The 13,628-nt window shown below is 49.4% G+C and overlaps 1 protein-coding gene across 7 annotated transcripts in view; it reads left to right on the plus strand.

Annotated features, from left to right (window-relative positions):
• Window positions 1–13,628, plus strand: part of ADAMTS9 (ADAM metallopeptidase with thrombospondin type 1 motif 9) — an 84,986-nt gene that overhangs the window by 32,785 nt on the left and 38,573 nt on the right. For all 7 annotated transcript variants that reach the window (XR_010072841.1, XM_063348428.1, XM_063348432.1 and 4 more), the window contains 11 exons: window positions 823–1,004; window positions 1,129–1,265; window positions 1,830–1,947; window positions 2,212–2,307; window positions 5,085–5,251; window positions 5,363–5,492; window positions 6,065–6,191; window positions 7,946–8,156; window positions 8,926–9,090; window positions 10,221–10,385; window positions 11,279–11,398. Coding sequence is in view for 6 of the 7 variants with exons in the window: in XM_063348428.1 (XP_063204498.1) it covers window positions 823–1,004; window positions 1,129–1,265; window positions 1,830–1,947; window positions 2,212–2,307; window positions 5,085–5,251; window positions 5,363–5,492; window positions 6,065–6,191; window positions 7,946–8,156; window positions 8,926–9,090; window positions 10,221–10,385; window positions 11,279–11,398 (1,618 nt within the window). In the remaining variant the exon portion in view is untranslated. The remainder of the gene's footprint in view (window positions 1–822; window positions 1,005–1,128; window positions 1,266–1,829; window positions 1,948–2,211; window positions 2,308–5,084; window positions 5,252–5,362; window positions 5,493–6,064; window positions 6,192–7,945; window positions 8,157–8,925; window positions 9,091–10,220; window positions 10,386–11,278; window positions 11,399–13,628) is intronic.

The following is a 13,628-nucleotide window of genomic DNA, read 5'->3' on the forward strand; positions in this document are numbered from 1 at the left end:
GGAGGGGGAGAAGCTTTTTCGGTCCCCAAAGCAAGCTGTTATCTGGCAAAGGCTCCATCTGCACACGAGGACAAAAATAGGTTTATGACTACAGCCCTGAATCTGGGAGTTGGGAAATTCAAAATGACAATTTCTCCTAGGCTTATCTGCTGGCTTTTGTGTGGCTTGGATGATATCGCTCTCTCCAGTTTATACCAGAGTCATCCTACTATAAAATGGGAGTAAAGTATTTATTGGCCATCTTCAGTGCTTTCTGAAATACATGGCGATAAAGTTGTTTAAAAGTGTCTTGCATTACCATTTCTGCCATTTTGAGCTAGAAATCCTGAAGGACTAAGTGCTGCCTGGCCTTTCAGCCTCTGCAGGGAAGCCCGTTCTCCTTTCTGCCGTGGTGTTTGGTTGTTTGCAACCCACTAGATCAGGTGCGAACTCTCAGCCACAAATCCATAGGACCGATGGGGTTGTGGAGGGATCGTCCCCCCATTTGGGATCCCTCGGTGCGAAACTAAATCCTCAGGTGAGGAGGAAGATGTTGCTCTTCCTCTCTGGTTTCTCTCGGTACGGCTGCATTCATCAGAGAGCAAATATTCCCTTTTTCATCCCTTTTTAGCATCACATATATGTTGGTTGTTTTTTTTTATTAGACACCTGCATAAACTTTCCTGCTTGTCAGCCTGCGATATTAATGAAGACATGCATAGACATAGACAGAGCCATCAAAATGGTGTTGCAAACACCAACTGGGCTGAACAGGTCACAGAACTGCAATTGCATCTCATTTCCAGCCCGATCCCAACCGGCTTCTCTTTCTTGTTTCTGCAGGCCTAAAAACGGTGGGAAATACTGCGTGGGTCGTCGCATGAAGTTTAAATCCTGCAACACCGAACCCTGCTCGAAGCTGAAGAAGGATTTCCGTGACGAGCAGTGTGCCGACTTCGACGGGAAGCACTTTAACATCAACGGGCTGCCCACGAACGTGCGCTGGGTTCCCAAATACAGCGGCAGTAAGTGGCAGGGAGGGCGGCGGGGCCGGCGGGGGGAAGATGCATGTCATGCCTCCCGCATCACCGCCTCAGGGTGAGGGCGTTGGGATAACACGCTTCTGGTTTCTCTCCCTCCCATCCCCAGTCCTGATGAAGGATCGCTGCAAGTTGTTCTGCCGGGTGGCAGGAAATACGGCGTATTACCAGCTGCGGGACCGTGTCATCGACGGGACGCCCTGCGGCCCCGACACGAACGACATCTGCGTGCAGGGCCTTTGCCGGGTCAGTATTTTTTCCTTCTTTTTCTTGAGGGTGACTGCAGTTTTGCATGGTGGGATAGTTCACCTGGTCATTGGTGCGCCCTCTTCACTTGGGGGCAACCTCCGGGTCTGCAGAAGAGCTGTGCTTGGAGGATGTTCCTACATCTGCCCTTCGTTACTGAGGGCTGAGGAGATCTGAGCCTGAACCCAAATGATGCTTCCTTCTATGCTCTGCCCCAGTTCTTCCCGCTCAGACCTCAGAGCACTTTACATTTCCATTCATGATTTATTTTTTACATTTTTCTCTATGGGAACAACGGATGCAAGAATTTTCTCTAGGGGAGGCATCGCCTGGTGCAAACAGCAGTTCTGGTTCTCGCTTTGTTAAAAAAGCCGTTTGTTTGAAAATGGTGTGGGATGTCCGCACTGGAAATCGGCGGAAAAATGTGGGGAAGCAAAACAATTTGTCTCACAGCAGCATTTTGCATACAAAGCTTTTGTGTGCCTTAATTGGGAGGTTTGTAAATGCTGTTCTAGTCTGTATTTGTTCAATCTAGTTTTTTTTTTTTCAATTTTTCTCTTAAAGCAAGCTGGATGCGATCATGTGCTGAATTCAAAAGCAAGAAGAGATAAATGTGGTGTTTGTGGTGGGGATAATTCTTCATGCAAAACTATTGCAGGCACATTTAACACGGTGCATTATGGTAAGAATCTGTTGCTAAAAACTTTACAGTGAAAAATGCAGGTCTATAAAAGCCATTACCACACTTAATCTACAAAAACACTGATGTAAAATGCAAAATCCTTCTAGCTATAGCACATCGCATTTTATAACTATTTGTGCTATCCCTAAATGAAAAGTATCGGCTTGTGTAATGTGAGGTAATTTTGCTCATTTCCCTTCCCCCCGTAAAAAGCAAATGAAATGTCTGTGTAATAGCCTTGACTTTCTGTTAAATCTTTTCTAGGCTATAACGTTGTGGTCCGCATCCCAGCTGGTGCAACTAACATTGACGTGCGTCAGCACAGTTACTCAGGGAAACCAGAGGATGACAACTACCTGGGTGAGTTGCAGTCCTTGTTTCGGTCCAGAGCTCTGCTTTACTCTCTGGTTGTGGTGATACATCTACTGGCGGCTCTCCGCTAGGGAGGACGAAGAATTCGTTTAAGGGAGATGTTTTCTTATTGAGAATTTCTCTCCTATGTCTACCAAACATTCAGCCTTATCTTGCTCCTCCTTTTCGTTCATGCCATCCTTGATGCAAAGTTTGGGAGGCCCTTAGATTATAAAAAATATCTCTGGGGTTGGGAAGGAGTATCGAGCCCGGGCTGCGGGTGGGAGCTGAGGCACTAGACCAGGAACCAAACAGGCTTCTGAGTTCTGCTGGAGTCTCCTCATCGCAACTTAACACTTCTCTGCTGTCACCGTGCCTTGGCTGGAGAGTAAATACGCCATACCCTGAATGACATGTATACAAACAAATCCAAAGAGAAGTTATTTTCTATTCCCCGGAGAATAATAATTCTGATTTCACTTAGACTTGAGCCCTTCTTGTCCCTGCCCGACAATGATATGTAACTGTCATGAAATACCCTGCGCCAAAGATGTTTGTTTGATTTAAACGTAACAATAACTTGGCCTTTGGCTGTTGGACATTCATAGTCGCTGTTTTTCTCTAATCTGTGGGTATGTGTCTAGAGCCCGATGAAAACGCTTGCGGCGCTGTGTTAGACAGTCTGCAGCACACACGTATGCTTTTAGCATTGCCATGTGTCTCTTCTTTTTTTTTTTTTTTTTCACCATGCTGATCACTAACTCATCCCATAGTGAGTTCTGTTTGAGCTCAACAGCCAAGATAACACAACCGCACATTACGACTGATGTTATACCTGCCAGTCGCAGGCTGGTTTTGCCATTAAGCCCTGTTTGTGTCCCTTAGAGTCTGTTCAGGCCGTGATGGAGCACGGGGTCAGGTGGTAGCCCCTGGCAGTCCCGGGGAGATGGTTGCCATCCCGGCTCTGTTCCTTCTCTTCTGCACGCCCCGTGCCTGGCACTGCCACCTGCTCTCCGGCAGCGCGGGGTCCCACATTTACATCTCTGAGCAGGACACTTCATCTCATTTCATCTCGCAAAATCCCCGAGTTGTTGAGCATTTTTGCAAAATACAGGGCCTAACCCAAGCGCTCACTGTATTTGGGTACGCTAAAAGCGGGACGAGGCTGGTGGTTCCCAGCCCATTGGAGGTAACGAAATTCATTTCTTTGTGTCGCTTGAGAAACAAGTAGAGGAGACTATTGTGCACCAAAAGAAAACGGCGCTGACAGCTTTGGCTGTCGCCCTGAAATGCTGTCCGTGTGGCTAGACCCTTCGTTTAGGCAAAAATCTGAGTGGGTCCTCCCTGTCCTCATTCCCCAGCTGGGGTCATGCAAAGCTCTCTGTCCCTTACAGCCCCCTTGCATTGTTTCTGCACATTCTCAGCAACGAAATGAGGTGGTGCAGCACGAATGCACATTGATACCAGGAAAACCTTACTGAAGTGCGATAATTTCCCATCCCGGGGGAGGGAGATACGTTTCATTGTTCGTCTTTTCTAGAAAAACAGTCCGCCCTGTGTTGCGCTTATTCAAACTGGATCACCCCAGAAGGAGCCCCAAAGAACTTCTCAGCTCTTCTTGGAGGGCCTTTAATCTTCTTGGGAAGCAATGATGTCAAATCTTCTTTAATGTTGCTTTAATATTGCTGGGAAAGCATCTCTTCACATTAGGCCTGACTAGAAGCAAATGAGAAGCGTGCATGTGTCCACTTATTTTGCAGCTCACTGAGTGTGAAATCTTGGGCCCTCAGTACTGTGAACCTTGTAGTTGCTTAACAATTTAGGAGGAATTTGATGTTGTCATCAACTCCAAGACATGTACCTACTGTTGTAGGAGATACAGTAAATGGGAAGGAATCCTTTCATGAGTTTTACTACTGCCTAATGACATTAAAGCCTCCAAAGTGTGGAATTTGGTGGAGTATAGCATCTGCTTTGTGAGTTTTTCTCCATCTATGTTTGCTACCGAGCAGTGTTTTGCTTCATTATCTCTCCTTGTTCGGTGTAAAAACCTTCCCTTTAGTCTTTTGGTGTTAAGTTTAGATTTTTTCGGTGCAGAGGCTTTGTAGTAATGTAGCTGTGATGGGTGAAATGGTGGGGAAACTAACTTAGGAAATTAGCTACCTAATCGCATTAGTGTGAAGTTGTGCAGCAGACTGCTGTTTTCAGGAAACTGTTCCTTTTATAAAACGTTTAGGCATTAAGCCTTCAGTGCTTTCACATACCTTAAGATTTGGAATAATAAAAAGTCCGGGGGGGGAGGAGGGAGAGAGAGGGGGACATACTAACCAAACTCCCTGTAATTATCTACCAGAAAACGACGTTTGGGCAATTAGGGTACACGCATTTACCCTAAGAAACACACCTGGAAGCAAGAGGGGAGCCGCCCTATCTGCATGGCTAACAAAAGGATTTGGGCAGGGTTATTCCTGCGGTGTTCGAGGGGATACAGGCTGTGTGTGCTGCAGCCTTTTGGGTATCTCTCTGCCCCGGGTTATGCGTGAACTATTTAGCAACGACTTCAGGCGTTCAGCCTTCCTTTTAATGAGGCTCTCCGGTGGAAAACGGAGAAGGCACAATGTCTGTAAGAGCTCCCCTGCTCTCTTTACATCCTTTCTGCTTGAAAGTGCCAGTGGGCTTTTCCTCCCACCCCAATGAAAGGGAGCCCTGAGAGCGCATGACCCACGTTGTTATGTACGTATGAGTTAATTCTGCGTCTTTAGTTCTTGTTTTTTGCACCTATGCAGCCTTATCTAACAGTCAAGGAGACTTTATATTAAATGGAGACTTTGTCGTCAGTATGTTTAAAAGGGAAATCAAAGTTGGGAATGCTGTGATCGAATACAGCGGATCGGATAATACTATTGAAAGGATTAATTCTACAGATCGGATTGAGCAAGAAATAACGCTTCAGGTGAAGTATATGTTGTGCGTGTGGAAAAGTCTGCCCAGCATTATTGGACTGAAAACAGTGGGCAGCGCAGTCTGTTAGTTTACCCTGCTTTCATCTTTTTTTCCCCCTCAGGTTTTATCAGTGGGCAATTTGTACAATCCCGACGTCCGTTACACGTTTAATATCCCCATTGAGGACAAACCTCAGCAGTTTTACTGGAATGCGTATGGCCCATGGCAGCCCTGCAGCAAGCTCTGCCAAGGTGGGTGCTTGGGAAGGCTTGGAAGAAGACGCAGTTTTGTCCTGGATTCATCTTGGGATCTGGGCAGTGCTGTTAAATCCCTCTCTGTTTGCTTTCTTTGGGGTTCCGAAGTTACGGGCGTGATTGTTGCCCTGGGCTGTAGTGGCGGACGATCTCGCAGGAGGTGTAGCACCGCTCCGCTGCTTCTGGGTTTTGGAGCAGGGCACCTTTACAGCCCCTCTGAGCCAGCTCCGCCTCGCAACCCCCTTTGCAGGTGAGGAAGCTGAGGAAGCTCAGGCGCAGAACGGGTGAGGTGGCGTTGCCGAAGGCTGCAGGAGGCACCGGTGTCTGGTTTGGGTCTGACGCCCAGCCGTTCCCACCTGCCCGTCCTCGCAGGCGTGCTGCAGCTCTGCCCGCGTCCACCTCGCCTGCGCTAAACCCTGTCTGCTCTCCTTACAGCGTCTCCCTTTCTCTGAAAGAGATTTAAAAGCATAATTAAGCGTCTCTTAATTACTCCTACAGAAAGAGTAAGAGGAATAACTGATTTGATCGCTTTCCTGTATGACTTAATGTGCGTTTATATTCCTGTGTAGGAGAACGAAAGAGGAAACCGGTGTGTACGAGGGAGTCGGATCAGCTCACGGTGTCGGACCAGCGATGTGATCGAATTCCCCAGCCTGACCCCATCACTGAGCCTTGTAGCACAGAATGCGAATTAAGGTGCACTCTACTCAGCCGTGTGTATACATTACGTCCTATATTTATTGTTTACTCCTCTTTCCTTTCACCTCTCACCATAAGTCCTTTTCGCACCAGCCTGTACTAGATTTAAAAAAAGAAAAGGATTAGCCGTTGCCTCTTTGTCAACCAGGGGGGACTGACATCCGCCAGCTGTGTTTTGAGAGGCACTTTTCTACATTTTCACATTTCTCTCGTTGGATTAAATTAGTGCTAGTTATAAAGAAAAAAAAAAAATAATCACGTAATGTAGAAAAATCTCCCTGTGCCTGAAATTCGCATCTGCCCAGATCAGAAATGCTCAGCACCATCCTACAAAACAGCCTGTAAAGAGGGAAAAACATATGCTCAAAGCAAAGGAGTAACTAAGACTTGGATTTATCATCATTTGCTTAAAGCAAAGAATAGGCTTAAGTGTAGAGCGGGTTTGGGGCTGTCCCCAGACAACTCCTGGCGAGCTGTAATTGATGGAGCATGGCCTAAATCATTACAACCCCTTTTCCTTTAAAAAGCAATCTGTTTTCCTTTCTGGAGCTTAAATATGGTGGCATTAAGCGGCTGCTGGTGAAGCAATTCAGATGGCCGGGTTTCCCGAGGGGTTTCTCTGGCTGTGTTAAAGCCGGGGCTGGATGGGGGGGTGTGGGTCGGGTTGTCGCGGTAACAGCTGTTGCCATTGCAACAGGTTGGAAACTTGAGAAGGGCAAATGGGGAAGTTTGAAAAGCAGGCAGGGATGTGAGCGCTCCGCCATTCAGGAGCTATTGACTCCAAATCCCCTTGATCTTATTCTTCTCCTGGCTGTGCTGAAGTTTGCTCTCTCGGCTGAGGCGCGGGGCTCTCCCCACGGGCGCTTGAGCAGCCCGGGGGTCTCCAGGACCCGCGGGGGACGTCACTGCCTCCTTCCCCGGGAGCCACCCCTGCGAGGTGCTGGTGGCAATTGGCTCCTGTTGGCTCCAGGGTCTCCAACATCTCCCTGTCTCAGGCCTTGCGTCCATCATCTCTCACCACAGCCAGGGCTGGGGCTGATGGAAAGCAGGGGTGTATCCCCAGGTGGATCCTTGAGGGACACCAGCACCAGCCCTTGCTGCCCACCTCAGGAAGCAGACAGCAGGGTGGGAGCCCATCCGTCCAGAGGGAACACCCCTAATCCCTGCTGACGCCTCTCGGGGCGCGTGTGTGTGTCTTGAAGAAAGTAGTTCGCTTGCACTTTGGAGAGCTGAAACTGCTGCAGTTTTGCATCCTGCCTCGTGGAATGCCTTGTTGCACCTTTCAAGCCTGTGCGGATCACTTTCTGACACTGTATTTTTCAGCTTTTTGTTGTTAAGAGGCCAAGGTGGCACTCCTGCAGGGGAACGTGGGGTAGAAAGCCTTCAAAGCACTGCTCCTTGCTTGGCCACAGACTCCTCCGCTGCTTTGTATGGTCCCACAGAGTCACAGCATGGCTTTGCTCTCCGTAAGAGGGACCTGGTGATAGTTCCTTCCCCCCAAGGAGCAATGCCAGGGTTAATTGCCTTGGGTTTTTGGAAGCCACAAAGCATTGGGAAGCATTGTAAAGAGCCAGATCTTCCAGTTCAAGAGTGTATATTCCTTATTTATGTCAAACACCCCTGAGCATGCTACCTGCAGAGTCCCAGAGCCCCACAGCTCCTTCTGCCTCTTCTGATCCTCTCCCAGGCAGGCGCCTTGGCATGGAGCCGTGGGTTTTTTCTGCACCAGGGCTGACGTTTGCTTTCCTCAGGTGGCACATTGCAAGGAAGAGCGAATGCACGGCCCAGTGCGGGCTGGGATACCGCACCCTGGAGATCTACTGCTCCAAGTACAGCAGGCTGGAGGGCAAGATAGAGAAGGTGGACGACCGCTTCTGCAGCAGCCAGCCCAAGCCGAGCACGAGGGAGAAGTGCACCGGAGACTGTAACGTGGGAGGGTGGCGGTACTCGGCCTGGACCGAGGTAAGGGATGCTCGGTGGTGCGGCGAACACTGTCTCCTCCTTGCACAGGGACGTGTCAGGCTGTTTAGTTTGCAAACAGCATATATAAAAAAGTTGCCCACAGTGATCTGCTTCCATTGCTTTTTCTGTAAGGACACTGTAGTCCAAATCAGCCTGGTGCCCCTTATTTTCCACTGCAATTCATTTATGCTTTTAAGCATCCCAACGTCTGTCTTGGTTACACTAAGCCATGCTGGCTGTCTTCTCCTATCAAAGCCAGCACCGCTGCCAGGATCTGGGGAAGACACGTTACCATCGGCAGAGGACTTCTGGCATTTGTTTCCTTTACACTTTTTAGCTTTTCCATGAACAAGAAAATTCCTGAATGCAGGCTTGGCACTGAGAGAATGGCGAGCCTGGGACGTTCCAGGGAGGGCACAGTGAAGGGGGGCTGGATGGTTAGAGGGAATTAATCTCTCCTAAAATGAGAACGAGCAACAGCTATTTGGGACAACTGAAAGGCAACACTTGTAAAAGTAATAATGGGGTTATAACCTGAAATGAATTTGTGGAACTCATTGCCACGAGATTTTATTAAGCTTATCAGGATTGGCTTTTTAAAAGAATATATAAAGTAACAGCCTGTTACTTAAAGTACAGATTGTTCTTCTGGAGTTTTTCTGCAGTGTCTTCACAGTCCTGACTGCAAAGAGGCAGAAGGCAATAAATGGGTCCTCGGCTCTTAACAGAGTGGCAGAAAAGTATTTACTCAGTGTCTTCCCCTTCCCAGTGCTCCAAGAGCTGCGGCGGGGGCACGCGGCGGCGGCGAGCCATGTGCGTGAACACCTACAACGACGTCCTGGACGACAGCAAGTGCAGTCAGCAGGAGAAGCTGACGGTGCAGCGATGCAGCGACTTCTTGTGCCCCCAGTGGAAAACTGGCGACTGGTCCGAGGTAGGTGCTGGTCACCGGGGTGGGCTCACCCTGCTGATCCCCCACCCTGAGGGGCTGGTGCCTGCAAAGAGATAGCTCTTGTCCCTGCTCATCCCGCTTGTTTTGTTTGTGCCCCAGGGTGCGGTGGCACCCTGCCTCCTGCAGAAGGTCTCCCACAGGCACAAGGGAGGTCTTGGGACAGGCAGCAAAGTCACTGGACTTGTCACCGCTGGTCGAGTGGCCGTTTCCCTCCCTGCAAAGCCACAGGGGGTTAATTCCTCTCCAGTCCTGCAGTAATTTCTCTCCAGTTTTTCCACTGCAGCTTTGGAAAGAAAAATACTTCTGCCCTCATTTTCCCTTGAGGTTGTCCTCATGAGCCCTGGCAGCTCTGGCTGTCGCTGGAGGGCAGGATTTCACCCTACTAATGTCTTGCTCAGCCCTCTCCCTGCTGTTTATTACCGTTACCTCTTCCCCTGCTGCTGGTGTCCTTCACAATGCAACAAAACCATATCCTGGTAGACTTTTCCCTGTAGCAGGACCGGGGATGCTGAGGAACAGTCTTCAAAGGCTGCTCATCACCTCTGTGGCCAAATAGCTCTTGTGTCTGTGAATCATGTTCTTTTACGAAATAATGAAAGCGATTAAGTGGGAAGAGGGATTGTTCTCTGCAAAATACCTGTTTTCTGGGTCGAGCCGCTGGCAGCCGAAGCTATGCCGGGGTGGTGGAAGAGGCACTCGCAGCGCGCGGGAGCCGACACCCTTAACGTACATGCTCAGAGCCCAGCAAGGTTTTTGCATGCCTTTGGCACCCTGTTGTGCACAGCTAGAGCCCTGTCGGGCAGTGATGGGGCTTTGCCCTACATCTTACAGCTGCTGGAAGGAAAGAGCCTTCATGGTCTCACTTTGTCCATCTGAAGGGTCCCAGCCTGGCTGTGCTCTCCATGCCTGTGCTCTGGACCAGCTCCTGAGAGCAATCAGGTCTCCTTGCAAGATGCTCGTGTTTTTTCCAGCGCAGGTGGTCGTTAAAGTCAGCAGCAGTTTTTAAGCAGTGGTTTCAGTGGGTCTCCAGGTTTATTTTTCAGCGCTGGGGCAGGGGCTGAGCTGGCAGCGCATCCCCGGCACCTCCTGAGCTTGCGCTTTGCTCCTCGCAGTGCCTGGTCACCTGTGGGAAAGGGCACAAACACCGCCAGACCTGGTGCCAGTTTGGAGAAGATCGGTTAAACGACAGGTTTTGCGATCCCGAGACGAAGCCGGAGTCGGTGCAGACGTGTCAGCAGCAGGAATGTGCTTCGTGGCAAGTGGGGCCATGGGGCCAGGTACTCCAGAGCTGCCGTGGGGCTCCCGGCCGGTGGGACCCGGGTGCTGGTGGCCGAGGCTGGGTGCTACCCTTTCATCCAAATTCAGTGGGATAACTGCGTTAATGGATTTGGACACCAAAGCGGCCCCTCTGTTCGCTTGGGTTCAGCGGATGGGCAGCAATAACAGTACCTGCCCTTTGTGCTAAATTTAACATGTGTCATACTAAATTGGCTGTGATTTTTAAAAAAAGGGGTTTCCAAGGTTACGCTCTGAAATCCATATTTAGGCATGTAAATACACGGCCTGATTTTCACAGAAAAGCTGCTCCCCTTGAAAAGCTATTGTTGCTTTTCATGTTTTCCAGTTTCTGGGTTGGTGAGGGCTTTTTTTCTGTTAAAATACAAGTTGCTCGTTTCTCCCAGAGTGTTCTGGCATCTCCTTTCCCACAAAACTGTTAGCTCTTGACTTAAAAAAAAAAAAAAAAAAAAAAAAAAAAAAGGCAACACACCCGGACCAGTTGTCCCAGTCAGACTTATTTCCCATCAGCAAAATTATTCATTAGCTGCTTGTGCTACCATGGGGTTGAACAACCAGTTTTAAAGGAGGATGCGATGCAGATTCTACCAGACTATGATTTACTGTGTGCAGCAAAGTAAATCATTTAAATGCTTGCACCTTCATTCCTGAGGAAGCAAGTGAAGCGTGTGAGGCTCTGGTGGGTGCTGTGAATTAAAACTTTGACTTAATTTAAAGCTGAAATGCATGAAGTGGAGAGAAACCAGAAGGGAAGCTGGGTTTTATTTTTGCTGCTCATGCCGAGTGCCTGAGCACAGGCTGGGCTGATTAATATTTTCTAACAGAAGCAGCTATTCAGACCCAGCACTTCTTTCTCCCGTCTGTCCTCTCCCAGTGCACGATGACCTGTGGCCAAGGCTACCAGATGAGAGCTGTGAAGTGTGTCGTGGGCACCTACGTGTCAGTGGTGGATGATAATGAGTGTAATGCCGCAACCAGGCCAACAGATACCCAGGTAAATCCTGCTGTCCTGTCTCCATCTTTTGCCAGCTTGTGTACGGAAGCATCCCGGCTGCAGCTTCAGGGGATGTCTTGCTGCAGCAAATGCCTGTCCTGAACGCCAGCCCATGTGGAGCAGTATCGTGGTCCTCTAAGAGCTCGTGAGCTGAAGAAGCAGCAGTAGATGAATGTGGGAAGACAACCAGAGAGTAGTTCCTGTGGCTTGCATGGGCTCTGGGATGCCTGGCTGCCGTCTGGGCTCACTTGGCTGCGGGACCGTTGCTGTGTGGTACAAATGACAACTAGGGGCCATCATTTCTTGTCTGCTGCACGTGGCAATGTAGCACACGTGCCAGCTACAATTCCAGATGCTTCCCTCCTGGCCGGATACATTGAGAAATGTTGCACACCCTTTGCAAATTTGCTGAAGAGGCTTTCCATACTGTGTTCTCTGGCACTTGGAGGCAAACATGTAAATTCCCGTTTCAAGCAAGGGATGTGTCCAGGGTTTCTGAAGGAGTTGAATAAAACAGAACACGACCATCTGTCTGTCGTCTAGGAGAGTTGTAGTGCTGATGCCCTGCCCAGCGCCAGTCCTGCATGACTCCACAGAGTTTAACTAAGGCCACAACATTTAGGAACAGGGCTGTTTTCCCACGTATGGAGACCACTTGCGTGCTATAGTCGAGGGGTAACAAACCCGCTTGTCATGAGCCATGGGAGCCATTACCCCATGCAGTGCTACAGGATTGGGGCAGAATGGCTTGAAAGCAGCTCGACAGAAAAGGACTTGGGAGTGTTGGTTGACAGCCGGCTGAATATGAGCCAGCAGTGTGCCCAGGTGGCCAAGAAGGCCAACAGCATCCTAGCCTGTATCAGGAATAGTGTGGTGAGCCGGACTAGGGAAGTGATCATCCCCCTGTACTCGGCACTGGTGAGGCCCCACCTCGAGTACTGCGTTCAGTTTTGGGCCCCTCGCTACAGGAGGGACATTGAGGTGTTGGAGCGTGTCCAGAGAAGGGCTACAAAGCTGGTGAGGGGCCTGGAGGACAAACCTTATGAGGAACGACTGAGGGAGCTGGGGTTGTTTAGCCTGGAGAAGAGGAGGCTGAGGGGAGACCTTATCACCCTCTACAACTACCTGAAAGGAGGTTGTAGAGAGATGGGGGCTGACCTCTTCTCCCTGGTGACAAGTGATAGGACAAGGGGAAACGGGTTCAAGTTACGTCAAGGGAGGTTTAGATTAGATATTAGGAGACATTTTTTCACTGAAAGGGTTATTAAACATTGGAAGAGGCTGCCCAGGGAGGTGGTGGATTCACCATCTCTGGAGGTGTTTAAAAAAAGGGTAGATGGGGCACTGAGGGACATGGTTTAGAAGTGGCTCTTGTCAGGGTAGGCTAAAGGTTGGACTCGATGATCTTAAAGGTCCCTTCCAACCTCAACAACAATTCTCAACAATTCTATGGCTTGGCATGCACGTCTCCAGCGTAAGTACAACCACAGCAATACGGAAATCATTTATGCCATTTGTCAAGAGCCGCGCTCGCCCTCGCAGTGACAATCAGTATTGATTTCCTTTTTGGCAGTGACTACTCGTAGGCTCACGGAGTAAAGTCATGGCTATTCATCATTTCTGTTGCCAGACCTCCCAGGAGGTCCAGACAGGACCAGAGCCCTCCTGTTCGGCACCGTACCAAGGCTGAGCACAGTGACATGCCTGTCCCCAAAACCTTGCGTGCTTAGCGTGTGGTGGAGATCAGCATATGGATATCGGTGGGCTGCAGGGGAATCAAAGGGCTGCAATCAGCTCAGGAGCGTAACCTTTATTAAGTGGGCTGTAGGTCTTGTGCTGAAGGAAGGGAGCTTTGAAGGGAGATAAAGTTGCTGCTCTGCAGATGGGTGTTCATGCCAGAACTCTCTTAATGAACTTTTGTCTTGTGCCTCAAAAACATCTGGTTTTAATGCATGGAGATGGCACATGGTTATGGGGATCCCTACTGTAGAGTTCCAAAGAAGTCAAAAGTCCACCGAGGTTCTGCATATGAAGTCCTTTGGGGGTATTGGTACCAAATTTCGCTGATTCACCAAGAGGACACAAGGAGAAAGCCTGCCAAACACAAGCATGCAGGTCACGGACTTTCAAGATGTTGTGGGTCGTTGATAATTACATTGAAGAGGAGGTGGTTTAACTCTGAAACATCTGCAAATTCTTTATTTCCCTCTCTTCCCTCATGTATTTCATG

This window comes from Chroicocephalus ridibundus, chromosome 10, assembly GCF_963924245.1.
Source record: "Chroicocephalus ridibundus chromosome 10, bChrRid1.1, whole genome shotgun sequence".
Lineage (NCBI taxonomy): Eukaryota > Metazoa > Chordata > Aves > Charadriiformes > Laridae > Chroicocephalus > Chroicocephalus ridibundus.